Source organism: Phascolarctos cinereus, unplaced genomic scaffold, assembly GCF_003287225.1.
Source record: "Phascolarctos cinereus isolate Bilbo 61053 unplaced genomic scaffold, phaCin_HiC Scaffold_2;HRSCAF=192, whole genome shotgun sequence".
In the NCBI taxonomy this organism is placed as follows: domain Eukaryota; kingdom Metazoa; phylum Chordata; class Mammalia; order Diprotodontia; family Phascolarctidae; genus Phascolarctos; species Phascolarctos cinereus.
The window spans coordinates 334,994,986-335,021,331 of record NW_027555625.1 but is presented as its reverse complement, the minus strand read 5'-3'; the positions used below and the strand labels follow the sequence as shown (position 1 = coordinate 335,021,331).

The 26,346-nt window shown below is 34.0% G+C and overlaps 1 protein-coding gene across 10 annotated transcripts in view; it reads left to right on the top strand.

Annotated features, from left to right (window-relative positions):
- RALGAPA1 (Ral GTPase activating protein catalytic subunit alpha 1) overlaps positions 1–26,346 on the top strand; it is a 318,940-nt gene that overhangs the window by 89,704 nt on the left and 202,890 nt on the right. For 7 of the 10 annotated variants that reach the window (XM_020991370.2, XM_078150315.1, XM_020991362.2 and 4 more), the window contains 6 exons: positions 4,736–4,876; positions 6,134–6,282; positions 7,414–7,543; positions 10,171–10,408; positions 12,807–12,968; positions 22,724–22,864. In XM_020991370.2, coding sequence (XP_020847029.1) covers positions 4,736–4,876; positions 6,134–6,282; positions 7,414–7,543; positions 10,171–10,408; positions 12,807–12,968; positions 22,724–22,864 — 961 coding nt within the window. The remainder of the gene's footprint in view (positions 1–4,735; positions 4,877–6,133; positions 6,283–7,413; positions 7,544–10,170; positions 10,409–12,806; positions 12,969–22,723; positions 22,865–26,346) is intronic. The other 3 variants (XM_020991372.2, XM_078150316.1, XM_078150319.1) reach the window with 1 other exon arrangement.

Sequence of the window (26,346 nt, the reverse complement as noted above, 5' to 3'; positions counted from 1 at the left end):
TTCCCATTAGTCATATTGTAAAGAATGAGAGGAACCACGAGAAAGAAGACAAAACAACAACAAAAGAGAGTAAAAAGTATTCTTCATTCTTCATTCAGACTACATAGTTCTTTCACTGGATGTGGACAGCATTTTCCATCAGGAGTTGTCTTAGATCCTTGCATTGCTGAGAAGAGCCATATCTGTGAAAGTTAGTCATCACACAATGTGGTTATTGCTGTGTACAGTGTTCTCCTGGTTCTGCTCACTTCACTCAGCATCAGTTCATATAAGTCTTTCCAGATTTTTCTGAAGTCTACCTGCTCATCATTTCTTATAGCACAATAGCATTCCATTACATTTATATACCATAACTTGTTCAACCATTCCTCAACTGATGGGCATTCCCTCAATTTCCAATTCTTTGCCACCGCAAAAAGAGCTGCTATAAATATTTTTGTACATGTGGTTCCTTTTCCCAGTTGTATGATCTCTTTGGGATACAGCCCTAGAAGTGCTGTTGCTGGGTCAAAGAGTATGTACATTTTTATAGCCCTTTGGGCATGGTTCCAAATGCCCCTCCAGAATGGTTGGATCATTTGTCAATTCCACCAATAATGCATTAGTGTGCTAATTTTTACCACATCTTCTTCAACATTTATTATTTTCCTGTTTTGTCATGTTGGCCAATCTGATAGGTGTGATGTGGTACCTCAGAGTGGTTTTGATTTGCATTTTTCTAATCAATAGTGATTTAGAGCATTTCATCATGACTATAGATGGCTTTAATTTCTTCATCTGAAAACTGCCTGTTCATATCCTTTCACCATTTATCAATTGAGGAATGACTTGTATTCTTATAAATTTGACTCATTTCTCTAATATTTTAGAAATGAGGCCTTTGTCAGAGACACTGGCTAATAAAAATTGTTTACATGTTTCTGCTTCTCTTCAAACCTTGGTTGTATTGGCTTTGTTTGTGCAAAAACTTTTCAATTTAATGTAATCAAAATTTTCTGTTGGGCATTTCATAATGTTCTCTGTCTCTTGTTTTGTCATAAATTCTTCCATTCTCCGTAGATCTGACAGGTAAACTATTCCTTGCTTTTCCAGTTTGTTTATAGTATCAGCCTTTATATCAAATCATATACCTATTTTGACTTTATCTTGGTATAGGGTGTAAGATGTTGGTCTGTGCCTAATTTCTGGCATACTGTTTTCCAGTTTTCCCAGCAGTTTTTGTCACATAGTGAGTTCTTATCTCAGAAGCTGGAGTATTTAGATTTATCTAACAGTAGATTATTATGGTCATTGACTATATTGTGTCTTGTATACCTAACCTATTCCACTGATCCACCACTTTAATTCTTAGCCAGTACCAAGTAGTTTACAGTTGTATTTTTTAAGGAATTATTTTCTTCAGTCAACTTTTGTCCTTCCTTTTCCAAGCTGTTGACTCTGTCTTGCATACTTCTCATTTCTTTTCCCAATTTGTCTTCTACCTGTCTTACTTGATTTTTAAAATTCTTTTTGAGCTCTTCTAAGAAGACTTTTAGGGCTTGAGACCAATTCATCTTCCCCTTTGATGTTTCACATGTAGGCATTTTGACATTGTTGTCCTCTTTTGAGTTTGTGTTTGGATCTTCCCTGTCACTGTAGTAACTTTCTTTGGTCAGGGCTCTTTTCTGTTTTTTGGTCATTTTAAAAAAATTGAGCCCTGCTCCTGGGGCACAGAGGGCACTGTCCCAAACTTCTTGTACTGGGGGCAGGTGTCTCCAGGGCTTGAGGTGCTGGCAGCTTGCCTACTGTCCTAGAGTGTCCTGGCCTAGTTGTGCCTGTTGTGCCCTAGGTTCCAGGGATTTCAGTTTGCCTGCTGTGCTGGGGTTAGAGGCCTCATGGCTGGCCTGCTGTGCCACTGCTGAGCCAGGACCACAGGGCCTCAGTTGCTGAGCTGTGCTGCAGCTAAGAGCCTTCAGGCTCCACTCCCCTTTTATCCAAGTGAAGCAGACCTTCCCTGAAGTCCTTCTAAGTTTTCTTGGGCTGGAAAATATTTCACTCTGTCTTTTTGTGGATTCTTTCACTTCCAGAATTCTTTTAGAGGATTGGTATAACATTATTTCTGAGGGAAACTAGAGAGAGCTCAGGCAACTTTCTGGCTTCTCTCTGCCATCTTGATTCTGTCCCCTCTATGTTTCTTTAAGGAGCATTTTATAGTAATATTTATAGAGTTATTAATTATGTTTTGGTAGATTGACTTAGATATTTCTAAATGTATAACTGTAAAATTGAATTAAATATTCTTTTTATTATTGCTTCTGAGATTTTGTTATTGCTAGATCATAGTGGCTGTTGGGAACCCCTTATGTTATTTCCTTTTCTTTCTCAAAGAGTTTCACATTTGGCTCACTGTTTACCTCTCCTCGGTTCCTGCCCTTTTATTTGGGGCCTTCAGTATCCATATTGATGCTCCCTCACAGTTCCTAACCTCCCCATTCCTCCGGTTCCTTAAATCTTGCAGACGTCATACTTTTGATCATTCTGTCCCATCTTCTCCAGTAGATTGCTGCCTCTCTCATCCCTACTCTCTCACTTGAATTTCAATATCTTCTCATTATACTGGATGGTTCCCTCCTGCTTTCTGGCATGTTCACTTGATCCATCCATCACTGTGAGCTATCCTTTCATATCTGTGAAGGCTATCTACAATCAGTGCCTCCACTTCCTTTTTTCCCATTGTTTTATTAACCCTCCACAATTTAGCTAGTGGGCTTATCATTCAACTTAAACTGGTCTCCAAATTCACCAGTGATCTCTTACTTGCTGTGTTTAATGGTCTTTTTCTGTCTTCATCCTCCATGACCTTTCTGCAGACTTTGACACTTTGTTCATCTTCTCTCTAGGGTTCTATGACACTACTCTATCCTATTTCTCATACCTGTCTGGCTGTTCTTTCTCAATTTCCTTTACTTTGTCTTCATCCATGTCATGCCCGTGTGGGTGGCTCCCAAAGGTCAACTTCTCTCCTATTTTCTTCTCCTCTGCTCTCCTTTCTATTCCTATTTCACTTGGAGATCTCATCTGTCACCTATGCTGATGATTTCCAGATTAATTTGTCCAGTTCTCACCCCTCTTATAACCTCTATACCAAATCTCAAAATTCCTGTTGACAGCTCAAACAGAATGTCTTATAGATGCCTTAAACTCAGCATGTCTGAAACTGAACTCAGTGTCTTTTCTTCCTTTCACATCTCTCTATTAATGTCAAGGGTACTACCATCTTTTCTTTCTGTTATTCTCACAACCTAGATGTCATTATTAACTCCTCACACTTTTTCATCCCCCATATCCATTCTGTTGGTAAGTCCTATTGAGTCTACTTTCATGATATGTGTCATACGCTTCCCCCTTCTATTCTCTGACACTGCCTCCATCTTAGTGCAGGCCCTTATCACCTTACATTGGTACTACTGCAATACAGTTGGTTGTTCTCTCTGCTTCCAATCACCCACCATTCCAATCCAGCCCAATCCAATCCTAAAGTGCATATCTGACCATTTCAGTAAACTCCTGTAGCTCCCTGTGACATTTATGATCAAATATAAAATCCTCTGTTTGGCATTTACAGCCCTTTATAACCTAACTTCCCTCCTGTCTTTTTAGTCTTCTTATACTGTATTCCCCTCCAAGTACCATGATCTAGTAACATTGACCTCCTTCTTGTTTTTCCCACAGTAGACTCCATCTCCCAACATTGAGCATTTTTATTGTCTTTCCTCCATTCTTACAATGTGTTCTCCCTTATCTCTACCTCCTGGATTGCTTCAAGTCCTAGCTAAAAATCCTACTTTCTCTGGGAGTGCTTTTCTGATCCCCCTTAATGCTAGTTCCTTTCCTCTATTAAGTATCTCCAATTTGTCCTGTCTATATTGTTTTTTACATAATTGTTTCCATATTTTCTTTCCCACTAGATTCTTATCACTTGAGAGCAGAGACTTATTTTTTACCTTTCTTTGTAATCCCCAGCAAGTAGCAATTTTTGTTCATACGTGCTTAATAAATACTTATTGCTTGACTAATTGACCCACATTTTTTCTACTTCTTTAAACAAAAACTCTGACATTCCTTTATTTTATTATTCCATCTCACTTTATGCCTTCACCTCTTTTAAACCTATTCTTTACCCTCATTGAGACCTCCCTTCCCTCCATCTCTTAGTACTTACCTCTCAGTAATCAGGTGATCACTCATTTTCAGACTTCTCTTTATATCTTCCTCAGTCTCAACCATTTAGTTAGTCACTTAAATCCTATACTGTCCTTTACTCTCTAATTATTCATCTCTTTATCTTGTTATAGCTCATCCCTTGTCAGACTTCAACTCTGGATTACTCCCACCATCTGACTTTTCTGTGCCTGCTTAGATACTCAGAAAGGAGTTTAAGGATAATTACATAACTGGGACATTGTAAATGTATGTTCTCCTACGTCAACATATGTCTTCACTGTAGCCAGGCAGTCCTTTTAGCTGTCTCTAATTGATCCTATATCTCATTTTCCAATAGAAACTATTAATTAAATACTTTTTCTTGTAGTCCATGTTTTTCAGCATAACCTGATAAATTTCATATTTTTATCACTTCTGTGTATTTTTTCTATTTGTTTCATGTGTTGAGCCTATAGAGCTGCTATGGCACATCTGACTTCTGTAATATGCTAAATTAAGAGTTCTTGATTGAGACATTTATTTTATGCTTCAGGAAAAAGTGACCAAATCATCTAGTCATGTCCGAAATTCCAATTGGACAAAAAATGGCTCCTATCAAGATGCTCTCCATAAAGGTTCTGACATGGAGGATGCAGACCAAAATATACGAGCTGGTGCCCAGTTAGTATTTCAGGTAGGTCCCTTTGCTGGTTAATTTTTTCAAATATCTTTTCTCTCAGTAAAGGTTTTCTAAAAGTTTTATCGATTAATAACTTAATTGTGCCATTTTGGATAATAGTGCTCTCTATTCTGATTGACTCCAAAAATCCTGTGATGAGTTGAGGTGAATAGAATATATATGACATTTTTTATCATTTTTCGGAAAATTCTGTGTCGTTTATGTATAATTCTTGAAAGTTAAAATTACATTATTATCATGATTCTTTTATTTAAGCTTAACTAAGTGAGAACTTTTGTAACTCTTCTGTTTTAAAAACAAACTAACTTGTTTTGGCTTTTCTCCTGGTATATAAAATTACCTATATCCATTATTTGGTTCAGCTCTCATTGTATAGATGAAATAAAAAATAGAGTCAGACAGCAAAGCATTTATTAAATGCCTTTCTGTGGGGCCGGGAATACAGAGACAAGAATGAAATAATCTTTGCTCTCAAGAACTTTCATGATATACAAAATAAATATAAAATAAGTATAAAGTAGTTTTAATATACAAGGTAGCAAGTGAGGGCACTAGCAGGTTTTGTTTTGTTTTTTGTTGTTTTATTTTTGTTTTGCTGTGGGTATGGGGGAGAAGAGGAATCTGGAAAGGAATCATGTTGAAAATGATAGTTAAGCTGTGCCTTGAAGAAACTTAGAGATTCTTTGGGGCAGAGTTGAGGAGCAAGTACATTCTAGACATTAGAGACAATCAGTGCAAAAACATGGAAAGGAAAGATGAAATGCCATGGTGTTGGTAAGGAACAGAGTATGTCCAGTTTGGCTGGAACGTGCAGTGCTGGCAGAGAAGTAATGTATTAGGCAGATATTAGGATAAGGGCTAAGTTTTGAAAGGCTTTCAAAACTAATAGGAAAGAGCTGCTGGAGTTATTGAGCTGGAGAGTGACATTGTCAGATTTCTGCTTAAGGAAAGTAATTTTGGCACCTGTATGGAGGTAGGATTGGAACAGGGATGCTTGAAACAGGGAGAATAATTTGGAAGCTATCATCTTAAATGAGTGGGGATAATAGTATGAAATAAGATGGTATCTTTGTGAGAAGTATCTTAAGCATCTCCTTATTTTTACAAAAGAACTCTAAACTTATACTTAGCCTTGTGAATTTAATGGGTAATGACTTTAATTTGTTTAGTAACATTTATTACCCTGCAACTTAAATTCCATTATCAGCATATATTGTAATTTTTTATTTGTACATTCATTTTTTCTTCTAGGTTTTTATAGTCAACTCATCAAATATATTTCTTCTTGAACCTGCAAATGAAATTAAAAGTCTTTTGGATGAGCACACAGATATGTGTAAACGTATTCTTAATATTTATCGATTCATGGTTGTGCAAATATCAATGGATAAGAAGACTTGGTAAAAAGTTCCATTATCTTTTGTATGTTTTTAATGTCTATAGAAATATGTATCATTTGTAAGGGGAATAAACATACTTATTTTGAGAATCTCCTTTAACAATATTTGAGCACTAAAAAATTATTCACCTCTCCAATTATTTCTTCATGTTCCAGCCTCTCTGTATCAGATTTTAGATATTGAACCAGATTTGGGGTGAGAGGCAAGTTGTGATGTAATGATTTAGTTAGGAATTTTTGGTGTCTTTAATCAGTTCCATAAAATACCTGATTAGCATTAAAAAATTCACACTTGTCTGCATTGAACTGTTTTTCTTAAATATGGACATGTTCTACTATAGTGCATATTGGAAATTTTGACTAGTACCTGGGCAATATGTAATTTAACCAAAAAAGACGAAATGTTAAACTAGAAGATTTTGTCATTATCTTTGTAATTAACTTTATAAGGCATATAGTTCTGTTTTGTCACTGTCCATTTGTAAATATAATTCTTTATAATTATTATTATTATTTTTATCTCTAGTTCATGCTTCTTGTTTTGCAAGAAAATCTTGATAGCCAAAACTAAGACCTGGTTCTGCCTCTGACAAATGCTTCACTACTTCCCATACATGTTTACTAGAGTTTAACCTACAGTAGAGAAAAAAGGGGTCATGATAGAGAATTGAAGTTAATTGCTAGGCTAGCTTTAAGCCTCTAACTTTAAACTCTGTTGTTCCCTCTTTCTCACAATTTATTGGTACAATTTGAGAACTTACAGAAGTAAATAGGATAGTGTCATGTTCTTGGTAGCATGGACACTAATTAATAAGTTAATTTTTGTATAGCACTTGAGGTTTACAGAGTGCTTTACTTATTATCTCATTTGGTCCTCTTAACAAGCTTGTAAGGAAACTGAGACAAAGTGTGTTAAATGACTTGCCCAGAATCATACAGCTAGTGAGTAAATGAGACAGGATCTGAACTTAAATCTTTCTGACTCCAAGCCCCAAACTAGATCTATCTACCACCTGTCTACTTCCATAGCATTATTCTTGAAATCAGATATATTCAATTTGAAAGGTTAAATATTAAACAAAAGTAAATCTTCATAAGCAGGAAACGTTAATATTTCTTTTTTTCCTTTTAGGGAACAGATGCTGCTTGTATTGCTCAGAGTCACAGAATCTGTTCTGAAGATGCCATCACAAATTTTTCTGCAATACCAAGGAAGAAAAAATATGACCCTAGCGGGTCGACTTGCAGGACCTCTTTTTCAGGCAATACATTTTTTTTCTTCTAAACGGCATTTTAATGTCATTTGAGAAAGTTTTAATGTGGAAGACACCATTTAAAGGGGCAGCTGTGTGATGCAGCAGATAGAGCACTGGCCCCAGAATCAGAAGGGCTTGAGTTCAAATGCAGCCTCAGACACTTAACACTCACTAGTTGTGTGACTCCAGGCAAGTCACTTAACCCCAGTTGTCTCACAAAAAAAAAATTTGGGAGCAGCCAGTTGGCACAGTGGGTAGAGCACTGGCCCTGGATTCATGAGAACCTGAGTTCAAATCTGGCCTCAGACACATAACACTTATGAGGTATGTAACTCTGGGCAAATAACTTAACCCCAGTTGCCTCACCCAAAAAAAAAAAAGTAAAGAGCTCCGTGTTGAAATTGTAGCTTAAACAAAAAAGTTATCATCATCTTAATTGTAATAACTGACTTTTTTGTGAATTATTGGAAAAGCAATACAAGATTGTATAAGTAATGCTGCTGTTATTGTTTCAATATTTCCAAATACCCAAGATTATAAGGAAATACTTTTTTCTTAAAAGTACCTCCACTCAAATAGTTACCTTCAAGATTCTTGCTTACCATTGTTGAAGAAAAAAAAATTGATAATGGATTCATCTTTTAGACATAAATCTATCTAATGTCCAAACTAGCAAAGTTCCTTCATGTCCTCCGACATTTTTCCCACACAAGACTTTTTGAAGGAACATTTATAGGAATCTTGAAAAAAACATGGTTTTGGGTTAATGTTTTACTCCAACAGTAGTCACTGAATTTTTCCAGAATGTTCCTGGACAATCGTCCTTCTAAGATTACTTCTCACTTTTTGACCTCTCCCTCACAGGCTTTTTGATAATAATCAAATGGACTTCCTTCTAATCAAATTCCTTATCTCTTCAGAATGGGGAGTAAAGATACTGTCCTTAGGTGGATCATAACTAATCCTTTCTGGGGATGGAGAAGGCAATGATCTTAACTAGACAAGAGGTATTTCTTGCTCTGAATTTGGTTATCACCCTTAATCCATTTTCCAGAATCTTAGTTTTTTATTCTTGACTTTTTAACATGCTTTATTAAAGGGAAAAGTCTAAAAAGGACTTTAGAGGAATATTTATTCCTTTATATTCTTGGTTGAAACATAAAAGGTTTTTTAATATGCTTCCACAGTATTTAATTTGTAGTATAAATTGTTGCTTAGTCATGCTAGAATTATAAATTGTGGAATGATGTTTTGTTTGCCTATGTATTTTTTTTTTTAGCTAGGCAGTTGAGGTTAAGTGACTTACCCAGGGTCACACAGCTAGTGAGTATCATGTGTGTGAGGCCGGATTTGAACTCAGGGCCTCCTGAGTCCAGGGCTGGTGCTCTATCCACTGAGCCACCTAGCTGCCCCTTACCTATGTATTTTCAATAAAAAATAACCAACTGAAGCCTAACTATTGCAAGATGCCAGGATTAATTCATACAATGAACGCAAATCTTCCAAAGTAGAGTGATCATGTCAAGTAAAATTTTTCTGTAGTACAGATCTTCTAGTTCTCACTGTTTATATAACCATTGACATTAAATTAGGTTTTATCTGGGGGGAAAAAAGTCTTACACGCCAAACTATTTTTGAATACGTCTTTTAAACCTGGGCAAAATGTATATCCAAACCCCTCTTGAAATGATTTAAAATTCTTTGAAGTAAAACATCTTTCCATGGTTGCATTTTAAATGTTTTGTTATTGTATATGTTCAACAATACCTAACAGTTACTATAAATAATCCGTTGTTCATGTGTCATTTTAAAACTAAGCTCATTGCTTAAATCCATGCTTACTCTAAAGGTTTACAATATATGTGAAGATCATACAGTGAAATATATGTAAGATTAAATTTTAGAAATATACGTGTAGTGTACACAAGTGTATATATACACAAACATACACACATGTATATACGTGTGTTATATATACACATGTATACACACATATATTTATACCCCCATTTTTGCCATTTATTCTGCAAATCTGAGCTTTCATATTTGATTTATTTTTTAGCATAGTGTATATATAGCATACGTGTATACTATACGTATCATATATACTTGTTAGATATATAAAAGCATAAACTTAAAAAAGGATAATTCAGATATGAGTGTGTATGTTATAAGTTTTATTCGTTAGACAGCCATGAATATAGCTCTTAATAAATTTGAAATAGAAATTTTCTATGGAGAGTTTACTCTTCATTTTATATAGAAATATCACGAAGTATTTAATTATCTTTTATACAATGTGAATTCTTTTCAAATTTGTGAATGATTGAATGAAGGGTAAAAACTTGCCCCATCAAAGAAATAACATTTCAGTATTGGCAATGTGCCAGTATTGATTGTGGTAAAAAAGGGAATAACTTTATTATTGAAAATGTTCATGATGGGCATTTTACTCATAAAGAGTATACCAGTCATATCCCCTCTACCCCCCTGGCTCCCACAAATAATTACCAGGTAAAAAGTAATCAAAATTTAATTGTTTTTAGATGAATAATTGCTACTTGAATATCTATCATTCTAAAGTTACAAGCTGCTCTCAGTATACTTAATTGTTGATTTTGACTGTTTTTTAGACTCTTATAGTAGCCTGGATCAAAGCAAATCTAAATGTGTATATCTCCCGGGAGCTTTGGGATGACTTGCTCTCTGTGCTGTCATCACTCACATATTGGGAAGAGTTGGCTACCGAGTGGTCATTGACTATGGAGACACTAACTAAAGTCTTAGCTAGAAATTTATATACCTTGGACCTAAATGATTTACCACTGGATAAGCTAAGTGAACAGAAACAGAAAAAGCACAAAGGCAAAGGTAAGAAAGATATTCTAAGTTGCCTTACTCAGTAGGAAAAATAGATTCTCCCTCAAAGCTACTTGTCTTTCTGCCAGCAGGATCTGAAGGCCATATTATTTTAAAAACAAATTTTAAAAAACAAAATATTTTTGCATTACTAGACTCTTTGTTTAAAGCAAAGAGAAACAAAACCTGATAACATGAAATAGGAATGAACTGAAAATCAAAAAAGGTTTTACATCAAAATCTTTCCTATAATCTGGGAGATTTTAGTTGGCTAAAGTGGCTTTTTTGTTTTAGTCATACTGAATGTAGTAAGAATATTTTTTTGTTAATTTTTTTTTGTTGATATTTTTGTTTTTATTTTTGTTAATATTTCAAGTTTAAGTTCTGCCTCTGATACTTAACTAGCTGTGTGACTTTGGGCAGGTCACTCAAGTTTCTTAAATCTGTGTGTTTCCTCATCTGTAAAATGAGGGGATTGGACTTAGATGTCCTTTGATGACCCTTCCAGCTCTTAGACTATGATTCCTTTTGTTATATTTTGTATTCCTGATAATTGTTATTACATTAAGCATGTCTAAACAATCCCCTCTTAGGATTGAGGAAGGATAATTTGCTAATATATCAAAGATTTTTTTTATTTGAACTTAAATATTAAAAAAAAGACCATATCATACATATAGAACACAAAAGAAGACTTTATATAAAACTTAAACATCTTAATAAATTCTTCATGTTAATCTTCAAAACTGTCCTTGTTTATGCTTCCTTTTGGACTGTCTTTTGTTCTCTTCTGTGTATTTTTAAAGATAGAACATTAAATGCATACTATGCTCCAGGCAGCTGGAGCAGTTGGTACTCCCAAGGAGCTTATGTTCTAATGGGAGAAAGATAATCCATTAAAGAGAGTTGAAAAGTATGTAGAGGCAAGTTGGGGGACAGTAGGATAGGTGCTTGCCAAGGGCATAAAGTGTAAAAATCTGAAGAGTTGGGAGCAGATTAAATAGAAAAGTAAACAAGGCTGGCGTGGGTACCTCCTTAAATGGCGATCCTGGTGGAAGCTTACCAATTGGGGGAGGGATAAGAGGCATTTCCAGAATAAGAAGACAGCTGGAATTAGAGGTAGAAAAATCTGGAAAGTCAGGAGCAGAGCAGAGAGAGAATGTGTAAAGTATTTCAATGGCCCTATTTTGGGGTAGGGGCATCACTATTGCTCCCCCCACTTAACTGAAAGGGAAGAAAATAAAAACCTCTTCTAAGAAGTAAGTATAGTTAAGCAAAACAAATTTATTTAGTGACCGTTCCCCAAAAATGAATGTCTCTTAACCTTGTGTCCACTTTTGTGTCAGGAGGTGATTAATATGCTTCATCATAGGTGCTCCCGAAACATGTATTGATCAGAGTTATTAAGTCTTTTAAAGTTTTTTTTCTTTACAATAGTATTATTGTTGTATAAACTGTTCTGGTTCTTCTCATTTCAGTCTGCATCAGTTGACACTTCTCCAGGATTCCCTCAACTTGGCTTTTGTTATTTCTTACAATGCAGTTTTAATCTTTGGTCACACTGACAGTAGCTTTGCTTGCTTTTTCCTATTTCACAGGCGGTTTCTACCCATCTTTTTGTGTAGTTCTGAGGTAGAACTGTGTTTTCTCATTGCATTTCTTGATCATTATTCATATTGGTGCAAAATTCAGAATTTTGCTGGAGTTCTTGTACGTGAGCAGGGCAGCTTGCCTCCTATTTAGGTGGCATCTTACCAGTAAGTCCTGTGAAGACTTATTTGAAAAAAATTCACTTCTAAAGCATTTAATTTATTCAGTTTACTTAATTTTCCAAAAAAAATTGAACATTTTACATAAAAATAATCGAATAATTCCCAATTCCTGATGACAGAGTGGTCATTTTGAAAGAAATATTTACCCAGTTTGTAAAATCAAGTAGCTAAGTACCTTTTCCTAGGGCTTTGATATCCTTAGGAATCATTATGGCAATGCAGAGATAGTTGTAATCTCCTTCTGTTTCTGACACAAGTTAGACAAACATAAAAACAAGATTGTGATTATTTTTTCTCTTCCTTCACAATTGTCCCTTCCTTTCTGCCTTCTTGCTTTTCTTCCTTCCTTCCTCCATTCTTCCCTCCCTCCCTCATTCTATCCCCCTCTTCCAATTTTAGAGGAGAGTATAATCTTCACTGGGGGAGGGAGTTAAGTATACTAATAAAATTGTTTATCTTTAAAATATTGCTTTTGGTGGGGGAGGGTCTAGCACAAGGAAACCTTATATTGACAGTACATGACATTTTATCTTGCAGCATAACATGTGATGATCTTTCTGTTTATTTGAGTCACATGAAATTTGAACATTTGTTTTTTCAATTGATGATAAATTGAGAGATTGAAAATATGTTTCTAGGAGTTGGGCATGAGTTCCAGAAGGCATCTGTTGACAAGTCCTTTTCCAAAGGATGGAGCCGTGATCAACCTGGACAAGCCCCAATGAGACAGCGAAGTGCAACCACTACTGGATCTCCAGGCACTGAAAAGGCAAGAAGTATAGTTCGACAGAAAACAGTTGGTATGTATGCAAATAGAAAACAGTGAAATATTATAGAACATACTTAATGGTCCTGGGTATTTCAAATTGAAGTTTGAATAGTTTTTGCTTATTATTGTGTATAAAGAATCTTTAAGTACTTCATGTAAATATACTATTTGCTTATCAATTGGTTTTGATGGTAAATAAAGCCGAAATATTTTTCCCACTGGTTTAACAGAATGCATATCATGTGGGTGATCTTTTTTTTATCAGTTTTGATAACTTTTGCAAATTCCTTTTCACTTTAGACACCTTTAATTTTAAAACATTTGTGTTGTAGAATTTCGAATTTATAAAATTGAAACAGTTGGGCTTACTGATTTTTACAGAACCTAAAGCTTCAAATGTAAATAATTTTTATGTTAGTAGGTAGTTATATCAGTTGTAGAAATATAATATTGGAGCTTAGTTCTTCTAACCATGATAAATATTCCTCCATCCCTAAAAAAAAAAATAAAAGGACTATATTCAAGAATCTATAGAGTCAGGCTGGTCCTAGGAATTCCCACTAATGAATTTTATTTCCTTCCCACTAGGCAGACCCCCCAAAACAATGGTATTCATCTTTAGTGACTATGTCAGTTTTAATAAGCAGGGGAGACTTTCCTTTGACCTAAGAAATTGTAGAGGGAAACAATAATGGAGATGATATCTTAGGGACAGCCACAGTGGACCTATTCATCATCTTTTCAGTTTGAGTTATTGTAGAACAGTGAAAATGACATTGAATTAGGAGCTGAGCAACCTTGGTTCTAAGTCTCATTTCCACCATTCAATACTTAAGTGACTTTATATAACTCACTCACCTGCTCTGGACCTTAGTTACCTTGTATGTAAGAGAGAGATGATGATACCTGACCTAAAGGCTTAACCAGATGATAATCTTGATGTTTTTTGCAGCTGTAGGATTCTGTAGTACAGATATTTTTCTACAGAATTCTCTAGATTTTTTTTTTAACGGTTGTCAGTAGTGAAAGTATTCACATTAAAGAAATTTAACATAAGTCCATGTTCCTGGAATGCATTTGTTTACAAAAAAATGAGTTAGGAATAAAGAGAAGCAGAAACCAAAAACAATGGAAAATTGTGATAGGTGATTAATATTTTTAAAGTTCTTCAGATGTCATATATTCACAACAGTCCAGTTCCTGTAAAATGAACACAGGAGATACCATTATATTTGTTAGCAATAGGCCTTGAGTTAGAAGATACAGAAAAAGAAATTAGGAAAGAATGTAGGTGAGTTTAAATGTGTATGTAATAGTCAAAGTTTTGTAGATTTGCTTTGGGAGTATTATTAATTAAATCTGTAAATGGCCTTCTTAACCCTATTTTCTTACTAATTTTATTGCTATATCAAATATTCCAGTGTATTTTATGGTAGTAATTATTTTCACTTTCCAGAAATAACCCTTATTAAAACATTTAAACTTCAATGTGGTGATTGCCTCAAATTCATATGAAAATGATAAACTTTCTTACTGCTTTTTTTATTTTTATTTTATTTTTATTTTTTTTTTAGGCAGTTGGGGTTAAGTGACTTGCCCAGGGTCACACAGCTAGTAAGTGTCAAATGTTTGGTCTGAGGCCGTATTTGAACTCAGGTACTCCTGACTTCAGGGCCAGTGCTCTATCCACTGCACCACCTAGCTGCCCACTTACTGCTTTTTTATAGAAAGACAGTACATTTCTTCTTGGCAGATAAACAACCCTATCAAAGAATTATAAGATTAAAAATGTTGTTAAGAAGGGAGCCAGTATAAATTTGCCTCACTATCAGATGATGAACATTATAAATATTCTGAGGAAACTGCATTACTATAATTTTAAAATGAGGTCAAACTCCTTATTTCATTTACTTATTATGTATGTTATCAATTACATTTGCTGTTACACCTGAAAATAGCAAAACCTTAGTGAACTCATTCACATAGTATATAATCTGAAGCACTGCTGTCACTTAACTTAGTGCTTTGCTTTTTAAAATTTGCTTTTTGAAGGCTTGGCATTTGAATTACTTAGATCCTCTATTCAGTTTAAAGAAATTAATACCTCATTTCTTATACATATAATTTCATCTGCATCTATACTAGTTAGTCTCTTTTTTTTCCCTCCTAATCAGCCTTCTCCATAATTTACCCATATTTTTTCTTATGACTAAAATATTGAAATGTGAAGGAAAACACTTTTTGAATTTGTGGTTCCATAGCATTTGTTTAATCAGTTAATTTATAGAGTACTAATAATATTTATTAGATGTCCATTTTAATTGTACTTCATTATTGAACTAGACAAGGCTATTAAAGTAACTTAAACAGGATTATAATGTTTTATAGTTAATTTTTAATTAATATTTTATAGTTTATTTTTAATGCAAAATCCTAACAGGTGAAAGTTATTTAAAGATTCTCAGTCAAGTAAATACATGGCATAAGCTCTTGACTTTGTGCTCATTTTCCATCCTACATCTATTTTTCCCTTTTATATTTCTATCATTAAGCTATGACAGTAATAGATTTGTATTCTTAAGATGGTTTGAACATAGTTCTTAGGTTCACAGATGTAGAGGTGGAAGATTCCATAGAAGTCATCTGATCCAGCCCTTTCCTTTTACAGAGGAGAACTTGAGGCGTAAAGTAAAGGGATTTGCCCGAGGTTCTATAGGTATTTAGTGGCAGGGCTAGGATTAGAATCCTGATATCTGACTTAAAATCTAACATTCTCCTGTGGCATGATGCCTCTTTAAAAGCGTGAACAATTAACAAAACGACAACATGAAAAAAGGATTTAATGAAAAAATTAAGTCTACCGTCATATGCTTAGTGGAATTATAGTTAGTAGATACTTGTTACATTCACTGGCTTGATATATCCGTGTTCTTATAAGTTGGAATATTCTCTTCACCAGTACAAGGTGCAACACTTCCATGCCTTCTTATCCTGTGTGATTCCTATCCACAACCTTCCATTTGTCCTTCATAGAATGTATACTCATGTGCCATGTGCCTCCACTGGGTTTTTACACTGTTTTTCCCTATCTCATGTGTTTGCTGTAGAATTGGCTTTTACCTCCTTTTCTAATCATTCATGTATTTGATGATGTGCACTTCTTGTGCTCAAACCATCCTTGATAATGTATCTATTTTACACCCACTGTATATTTTTCCATTGTTCTGTGCCAACTGAAATTTTCTTTTTTTTTTCTGGGACAGTAATGTTGAATATGGATGTTAAAATGATATGTTTGGAGGGGTAGGAAACAGCTTCACATTAAAAGTTCCATGTAATTTCCTAAATGCCACTTAATTCATTCTCCCTCTTCTGTTCAGTTTTGGAAATAGCACATTTGGGTGTGTTTGTGTGTGTGTGTGTGTGACACAGAGAGATAGAGAGAGAATGAGAATATCCGTATACACTCAGGTTAACTCAGTTTATATCTACTTGACTTATGTGGATTATTTTTTTTTTACTTAGTAGTAACTTTCATGTAAATTTCATTAAGATTCTTTAATGTTTCTTTGTTCAGTGCTACCAGCATAATGCTACCTGAAAACAGCTTTTAGAGAGAAAATCATCATCTAAGAGAAATATCTTTTCCATTTAGACTTTGTACGGGAAATCCTCAAAGATACTCATACAGAAATATGCAGAAACATGCCTTCCTACTTAATGCCTTTCTTCATATTGATAATCAGAGGATCATTGATTTTGTATTCTCTGTGTTCTTAACAGTGAATTGTATGACACTGAAGAGAACTTCAGCAGAGGCTTGCTTTTGACCTTTACATATTTTCATCAAGGATACTGTCAATGAATCATTAACCATTCTCACAAAGATTCCCTAGCAATGGTAAATCAGGAGTATTTTGTGGTAGTTCCTCATCTTTTTGTTCACCATGATTTGGCAATATCAACTATATTCTTTTTCAGTTTTCCCTTCTTGGAGGTTTTTGTTGTGCTTAGCGTGATTTTCTTTGGTATTCAGTCAGGTATGGCTACTTTCAACTTCATTTTCTTGAGTATCATTCATGCTTTCTTATATGGTACATGTAGTACGAAATGTACTATGTTCTAAATGTTCCACTATGTACTAAATGTTCCACTGTCATTGATGTGATAGAGTGAATCACTATAGAAATTCTGATACATGCTTTGTTTCATATTTATTTGTTGTTCTTTTTCCAATTTCATTTCTGAATATTCTTAGAATGGTCTGGTTTACTCGAGTCTCAATCAGATCTCTGTAGATTTACTTTTCTCCTCTACTGCTTTATGTTATTTTGTGTGATCTTCCTTTTAATCATCGTCTTCCACCATAATGTTTGCAAATGAATTTACTTTTTCAAATGAAGTACTCTTGGTTGTTATGACTCCTTGTCAAGGAGATCAAGTGTATATATATAGACAAATTCTAGGCTCTCTCTTATTTAGGATCTTTGTAGTGAATCTTTACTTGTATCCATTTCCTGTTTTTCATATTCCAGAGCTTATGTAGATGGTTAGATTAGATCTTTTATAATTATGTGGAATGACATTTCTTTATCCTTCTGATTTGATGTTAATTTTGATCTGACAAAACACAGCCGAATGATGCCCAAATCAGTAACCAGTATTTTTGAGTTTATCTAGTACTTTCAAAGTTTTTTTAAGAAAGTATTCATAATCTACAATAATGGGACTTCTGAGTGGTCTACAACCTTTGACTACTTTTGTTAATGCTCATTTTTTTCCCAACATTTATTGTTGTCTGTCATGTCTGATTTCATGTAGAAGTCACCAAGTACAAAGGGTATATATTGATTTCATTTAGATGCTCTGGTTATCTTCTTTGTAGAATTTTCTTGCTACCTGGACTAAATAACCATATCCTAGAGCAATTCATTCTCTCACCAGAAATTTCAATTCTGGGGCCTCCACTATTTTAAATAGTGGTTACCTTTGTCTCCCACCACATCTAGGACTAGCCTCAGCTTTGCTTCACTTAAACCTGTGGCCATTTTTTAGTATTTGCCTAGCCACTATGTGCATATACTTCTTGTAACACTCCCCTCTCTCCCTCACCTCACATCAGAGTGAAATCTCTTTAATGGCAGGGACTATCTTAGCTTTCATCTTAGCAGCCTGGTGCTTAGCTCAGTATTTGGCATGTGTAGTGCTCTGTCTGTGTTTTTTCATTCATTCATCCTCTCTAACAGATGGTGGTACATAAGCTTGCAGTTCTCTTTATGTGTTTCCCTTGCCTAAGCTTCTTGTAAGACAGTAAAATGAACAAGTGTCTGATTAAGTTTTGTTTTTTGATGACCTTTAGAAAACAACAAAATCTACTTTACCACCTTCAGTTTCCTTCCCACATAGGACCTGTATGCTGTCCTTCTGTTTAGCTGTGAAATCTTATATCTTCCCATTTTATTTATAGCAAAAAATATCTATATAGGATCATAGAATTTAGAGCCAGGAGGAAAATTATCCAGCTAGTCCACCCTTCTCATTTTACAGATGATGAAACTGAAGCCCAGAGAGTGGAAGTGACTTGCCCACAGCCATACAGGTAATAAATAGAAGAGACATGGGATTTGAATCCACATCTTTTGACTGCAGGTTCATTGTCTTTGTGGTCCTTGTAGCAGAGTATGAATTCATTGGCTGTTGGACAAGGGTCTCATTTTTGAAAATAGTCCTCATTGGCTGTTGGACAAGGATCTTGTTTTGTCTTTTTTTTAAATTATAGGAATTTTTAAAAATTAATTTATTTTTAGTTTTCAGCATTCACTTCCATAAGCTTTTGAGTTTTAAATTTTCTCCCCCTCCATCCTTACTTCCCTTCCCAAGATGGTGTGTAACCTGATATAGACTCTACAAAAAAATTCCTATTAAACATATTTTCACATAAGTCATGTTGTAAAGAAGAAATAGAACCAATAGGAGGAACCACAAGAAAGAAGAAACGAAACAAAACAAAACAGAAGAAAAAAGAGCAAATAGTATGCTTCAAAAGCATCTCACTTTTGAAAATAGTCTAATGTTTGTTGGTGGTCTGAAGCAGTAGCTTTTTATTTCACGTCCCTACTAGTTAAAGCTTTTTGAGCACCCATATCCCAATATATGTATATTTACTTCTTTACATTTTATATACATATACCACCATATTAATAATTATATCTATTATGAAACTTATAAAAATTTAAAAAATGAAATAAAGATGAGATCATATGTTCTACAGTTAGTAGGAATCAACAGACTGTATTGAGTAGGCAAATGACATGGCAAAGACTTTGCTTGAGGAAAATCACTGACACAGCTACATGGGGAAATGAATAGGAGACAGGTGAGACTTCAGTCGGGCGACCAATTAGAAAGCTATTGCAGTAATCCAATCTAGAGGTTCTGAAGTAGTCCAGTAGCTCTGTAAGTGAGGGAAAAAAGGGATTAATGCAAGAGAGTTTATGGAAGTAAAATCAATCCAACTTAGCAACTAGCATATGTAGGGCAAATGAGAGTAGAGTGAGCATTAGAGGATGACTGAAATTGTGAATCTAGGTATTTGGAAGGAAGTGCCTTTGACAGAAATGAGGAAGTTTGGGTTGTATGGGAAAGATAATGTAATGAAATCTATGATGCAAAGCATAACCCATCCATACCTACTTATCCTGTATGACTATTATCCCCCTAAAAACAAGTAGGGGAGGCAGAACATTTATTCAGTGGTGCCTGCCACATCCATGGGGTGATCTTGGGAATCAAGGTGTGGATATGTTGGAGGTAGGGCAGTTTTGTCTATGCAGCTGCTTTTGTGGGTGTCTGAGTCTTGCTTACATTATAAATGACCTGAAGGGCCTGTATCTAGAGTGGAATGGGAAAAACTGTGACTTTGCACATCTACTGGAGTCCAGAAGCAGTGTAAGAGAGTGGGGAGAATATTGGGTAATGATAATGTGTAAAGGGAGAGATGGGGATGGAGTTTTTTTTTTGTATATTATTGTGAATTCACTTTGGTTACCCTTGAGATTATGCCACAGCCTATTGACAATGTGTAGCACCCTCTGCCCGTACCCCCACATAGGAGACCATTTGTCTGGGGATAGTGTCACTTAACAACCTCATATCACTTTCCCACTCTCAATGTAGAAATGAAATCCAACCAGGATTGAGGACCATTTGAGAGAGACAGAGACAGAGAGAAGAGATATATTGTGGCCGTAGGACCTTAATGTTCAGCTTTAGAAATGCCTATGTCTTCATAATCCTTTTGGCTACATCTTCTTCATGGGTTGGTTATATTAACAGATCTCAATTTAGGATCCAAAATGTTTGACAGGGATACGTGTACAAGTACAGGCATGTGCTATCCTTTCCTTTTGATAAGTTATTTATTTTTAATTTTTGGTATTTTACATAGTAAGAAATCTTTTATGGTTAGAAAATGCCCCTTTTTCCTTTGTTTTATGTACACTTTTGTACCCTTTTTATGCCAGCACATATAAAAGTTGCACACCAGATTTTTTGGCTTTTTTTTTGAGGCATCTGGTGTTAAGTGACTCGCTCAGGGTCATATGGCTAGTAAGTGTCAAGTGTCTGAGGCTGGATTTAAACTCAGGTCCTCTTGACTTCAAGGCTGGAGCTCTATCCCCTGCGCCACTTAGCTGCCCTCTATACACTGTTTTTTTTTTTTTTAAAGAACGTGAACTTCTCTTATGTGAGATTCGTAACTCAATACATGATATTTATTTTTAGTCCGACATTAGCTTGTATCAAATTGTTTTAGTGATGTGTATGTTGTTTTATTAGAAATAAAGGGTTTTTTTGTTTGTTTTTATATCATCTATATTTCACTAAATCCTTTTCTCCCTCCTTTCCAGAGAGTATAAATGTTTTTAATGAGATTTTTAAAAATTTGCATCCTTGCAGATTGAATTTTTTTTTCCCTATTCTGAGCACTTGTTCACAGCAGGTGATATAATAAGGGATTATGAAACCTGCTAATATGTGTGCCAAAAACATTAGTAAATGTTTTTATTATAGCTATTTGTCTTTAATTAGTCTGACATAGCAGGTTGAATGAACTTGGTTAATCCAGTAACTTCTGTTGAGAGGGAAACTAGCATAATTTTGTAAATGTATCAATGTACAGAAATCAAAGTATTGTTGCCAAAACCCTTGCACTGTAATTAGAGTTAGGAAAGGTTAAGAAGTTTTTGCTAAGGATCTCAAAAATGTAAAAACAAACTTTTGCAGATATAGAGGAAGATGAGAGGGGATGTAAAATCATGATTTGTTCATGAGATATAGAGGAAGAAGAGAGGGGATGTAAAATCATGATTTGTTCATGTGAGTAGGTAACAAATTCCAAGGGAATTGATGCTATTATTTAATAGAGCTGGTATTCCATTTTGCAAGGGAAGTGTTCTAGATCTATACATGATGCTATAACACAATATAAAGAAAATAATTCATCTATAGACTATAAAATTTGACTAAAAAATTTAATCATAGGAAAAACTTTTAAACCTCCAAATAAAATTTATGAATAGAACTAAAAGTGATTTTTTTCCGCCAATACAGAAACTGCTGGCTAGGACTCAGGATGCCTAGAGGGTTCTAATCTTATCTCTAACATTTAATAGTGTGACCAGGGGTCAATCATTTTACCTCTCTTGAATATGTTTCCTCATCTGTAAATAAGGGTAGTATTTATACCTCACTAGATTTTTGTGAGGCAAGCAATTTGTAAATCATAAATTGCTATGTAGATAAAAAGTGCTATTTTTTCATTTTGAAATTATCATTTATCTGAAAAAATTAATAAATATCTTGAAACAAGTATAGTTGGAGAAATTAGTCCACCTTTTATTTTTCAAAAACATATGATTACAGCCTGTCATTCACTGTTAATTATAGCCTGTTGAACCTGTTAATTTATATCCTGGGCAAGTAAAAATTTAATCCCTAGTAGCTTTGGTTTCTTCATCTATGAAATTAGAGAATTGGACTTGTTTACAGTATGAACTTTTGGGTCCTTTCAAGCATTCTGATAGTCTGTGAAATGGTTTTCTTGTGCTCTAAACCTTTATTTTGTTGTTACAAAATATCTTCTTTATCTTTAATATGAATCATTAAACTAAGACATCTTAAGAAACTAATCAAGACATCTTATCCTGCTGGGAACAAACATTAAAAATGGAAAATTGGCGTTTTTTATTCTGGTATACAAAGGTTGGGGGGTAGGGAAGTAATTCTTATTTTCTTTATTTCTTGGGGAATAAGTTTAATTGTAAGAGAATTCTGCTGGAGAATTGATTATATGTTGCTTTCCAGAGAAGTAGCCTATAATGATACAAAAAACTTGTTCTTATTTGAAAAAAAAAAACATACTGAGATGTTTTCAGAGCATCTGTTTGGTGAACTTAATGATTTTTCAAACTATGTTGCTGTGAAAATATTGTTATTTTAATTATTTGTTGTTTTTACTGCAACATTATTGTAACTGCTGTGATGAAAATCATTGTTCCTTCTTTACATACAAAATTTAAATCTAAAATATTGTTTTTATGTGTCCACTGATTTTTTTCCCTTACAGCCTTGCCAATATTTGTCATGCTGAAATGTTTTAATTTGAAGTTTTCTTCCTTTGTACCTTTTAGTTTTCTCTGTTTCTGCTTTTTCTGTGACACAAGCCTTTCATTATAGTCACTCTTCTTTATTCCCTCCCCACTTCTTTCTTTTCCTTTTTTTTTTAAGCCATGAGAAGCCGATCCATTGGTGAATGTGCTCTGCCATCGGCCTATATACGCAGTGCTAAAAGTGCTCCTGTTCTGATCCATACTTCCAAACCCTTCTTGCCTGATATTGTTCTCACTCCCCTTTCTGATGAGCTTTCAGGTAGTGCTACCTCTGCTAATTTCTGCATTCCCCTTATCACTTTTTAATCTTCCTGCTTTCAAATTTTGCTTAATCAGTAAACTCTATAAAGTTAATTATTAGGGGGAGGTATGGGAATTTGATAAAGTAATGAAAATAAACATTTTAACGTATGTGAACTCTCATGCTGTCTTCATAGTTTATTCGGAAGTGTTAAGTTAGTGCTGTGCCAATATCCAAATTTTAGTTGTAAGTTTTTACTTTTTAAGTAAAAACTTGTGTTTTTTTCCCCACATCGTTAAGGAATGCCAATTTGTATGTCCTTTACAGAAGCCTACTCAGAATTTATGTAGAAAAGCATTCATAAAGAGAACCTTGATTTCTAATTTTTTGCCTTTAATAAATATGAATGTTGCTCAGAAAATAATATAGAGGCCAAAAATATTATACAAGTATACCAAAAAAGTTTTTTTAATTATACGTATTATGAATAGTCGGCTCTTAATTTTCATTTCTAATAGAAATAAAATAGTAATACAAGTGATCCCCAAGAATAGATCACAGAAAATGATTAAGGTTTTGGGATACTTTTTTGTTCTTTGGTTAATAATGATGGTGCTGCAGTTAACTTGATTTCCAACAAAATATTGAAACTATACTATGTAATCCCAACTGGGGAAGAGCTGGAAAAATGTCCAGTTTTCTATTCCTAAATCCTTTTCAACTCCTTCATGAATCTTACTCAGTGCCTGGGATAGATAGTTTTATCTTTTAGTACAATTGTACACACATTGTTCCACAGGGCCTCTCTTCATTTTCAGTTTGTTTCTACTTTATAAGTTAAGGAGATTGAGTGACATTTTTAAAAGACTTTTTTTTTTATAAACTCCATATGTCTGAATGTAATTTGGAAGCCCTACCCCTCCTTTCTTTTACTTTCTTATTGAATAGCCACAGTATTCAATTTATAAGTCAATTACAGAAGATCAGGTTTTGCTTTAAAATACTTTTTCTGTTAACAATCTTTTAACCTCATTAGTGAGCTCTTAGCCTTGGTAGAACCTCAAGATAACTGTGGTAGATAATTAAGAGTTGAAGATTTATTTAAATAGAAAGAAACTGTCTTGTTTGCTCTTCTTCAGGGAATATAATACAAGATGGAGATTTGTTTGTATTGCATACTTCAGGATACCCTGGTTGTCATAATATTTTGATGGTGTTTTGGAGAGGAATTTAAAAAATATTTTTTCTGGCTTCTTTGGCTTGGAAGTAACTTACAAAGTAGACCGAGTATATTATGTAATTTATGATTTAATTACCCTCCCCTTTGATTTTTTTTTCTTATTCTTAATATCTGGTTAAAAATCTATTGTAATAAAGTGTTTTAACTAAAAAGATGCACACAAATGTAAGTAAAGTCAGTTTTTATATATGTTAACAATTCTCTCAGGCCTAGAATGGGACAGAAGAAGAATCATCTTAAAGTAGTAGGAATAGGAACTAGAACCCCAATTTCCTTCTCTGAACAATTGCTGATAGGAATTAAGGTGTCAGTTTAATGGAATAAACTTGTAAAAATTGGAGAGGAAGAGTTTTCATTCCATCTAGGCTTAAGTGTGACTCTTGTGATCAAAATTTGCCTTGGTTATTTACTAATGTTTAGATTCTGTACAAAATCTATTTTTCATTTGAAATGTGGAACAAAGGATGCAAAGCAAAAGGAAAAGTAATCTAAACAGAATTCTTAAGAGTGTTTATTTCTAATTATATGTCTTTTATTTCATTAAAAGAATGTTTTGTAGTTATGTTTATCTAAATCTTGTGTGTTTTAGTAGGTTAATTCCCAGAGATTTTAGGCAGTTAGTATTTATTTTGGATAAAATTTTTCTTATTATCATTTTTGCCTTTATATTTTTGGGTTAGTATGCCCCCCTATACTAGAATTAGTCCTACAAAGATGAAGTTAGGTGTCAAAGGATTAAAACTAATTTTATCTCAGTGCAAATATAGAGATTATAATAATAAGCATTTATATAGCACTTTAAGTTCCACAAATCACTTTGCATACATTGTTTCATCAGATTCTCCTGACTGTGTCAGATTGGTGCTATTGTAACCCTAATTTTACAGATCAGTAAACATAAACTGAGAGGGATTTAAGTTATATGGCCAGGCCACACAGTCTAGTTTGTCTGAAGAAGGATTCAGACTCAAGTATACATGACTCTCAAGCATACTATAGAATCTACAAGCATATACTTACAGAGAAAAGGGGGAGAAATGATAAGAGAAATTCCATATATGTAAATTAATATTACTATATACATATATGAATATTCTAAAACTATGTAAATATAAAGTATGCAAAACCATGAAATTGCCTTTTATGGAAATAAAGGCATACCTAAGTAATTGGAAGATAATCCCTCATGGGTTGGTTATACCAATATAATTAAAAACATTACAACCTATTAATTTATAGATTTGGTGCTTTGCCAGTCAAATTCCTCAGGGGACAATTCTTAGAAGCAGAAAAAAAAAAGTAACAAAATTCATGAAGTACAAAAGGTCCATAGTCTTTCAGAGAAATAATGAAAAAAAAAAGTAAGAATAAAGGAGCATCACCAAACTTCTAACAATATTATACAGAGGTAGCCATCAAAACTTTCTGGTACTAGTTATAAAATAGAAAAAAGAGATCAGTGAAAAAGACTAAATGAGCCATAAACCAAAGCAGTATAAAACACTAGTCTTGTGTTTGTTAAAGCTGAACTTTTTTGATAAGAATGTTTTGGAAAACTGGAAAGAAGTTTGGCAAAAACTTAGTAAACCTAACTTCTAATGCGGTATGACACAGTAACCTGAAAATCGATATATGACTTGCTTTTGAATAAAATTATAAGACAACAAGATTAGGTAATTTTCACAACTGTGCCTATACAAAGAATAGATGACAGCATAAAAGATAAAATTGCTAATGTTAAATATACCTTTTAAAAGTTCTTTTTTATATCACTAAAATTAACGAAGGCAGAATTAAAAGGAATAGTGTGGTGGGGAAATATTTTCATAAAAAAACATTGATAAATGTCTGGTTAATCAACTGACAAGTATTTATTAAGTTCCTACTGTGTGCCAGGTGTTATGCTGAGTGTACAGGATACTACTAATACAAAGAATAAAATCATCCCTACTTAGGAATATTAGTAACTCCAAGAGGTATTCCTTAATAGATTATTTGTCAAAGGATATGAATGACCAGTCCTTAGAAAAAGAATTGCAATGTAAATGAAAACATCTTCAAAATCACTATTATTAGTAAGAGAAATGGAGAGGAACAGCTCTTTAGTTTCCCCTTATACCATGCAAAAATTGATGAACGCTACATAAAAGATGGAAATAATTTGTGTTAGAGGAGTAGTGAGAATACAAGCACATTGATGCACTTTTGGTAGAGCTGTGAAGTAGTCCAAAGATACTGCATTTCATTTTGAGTTATGCAA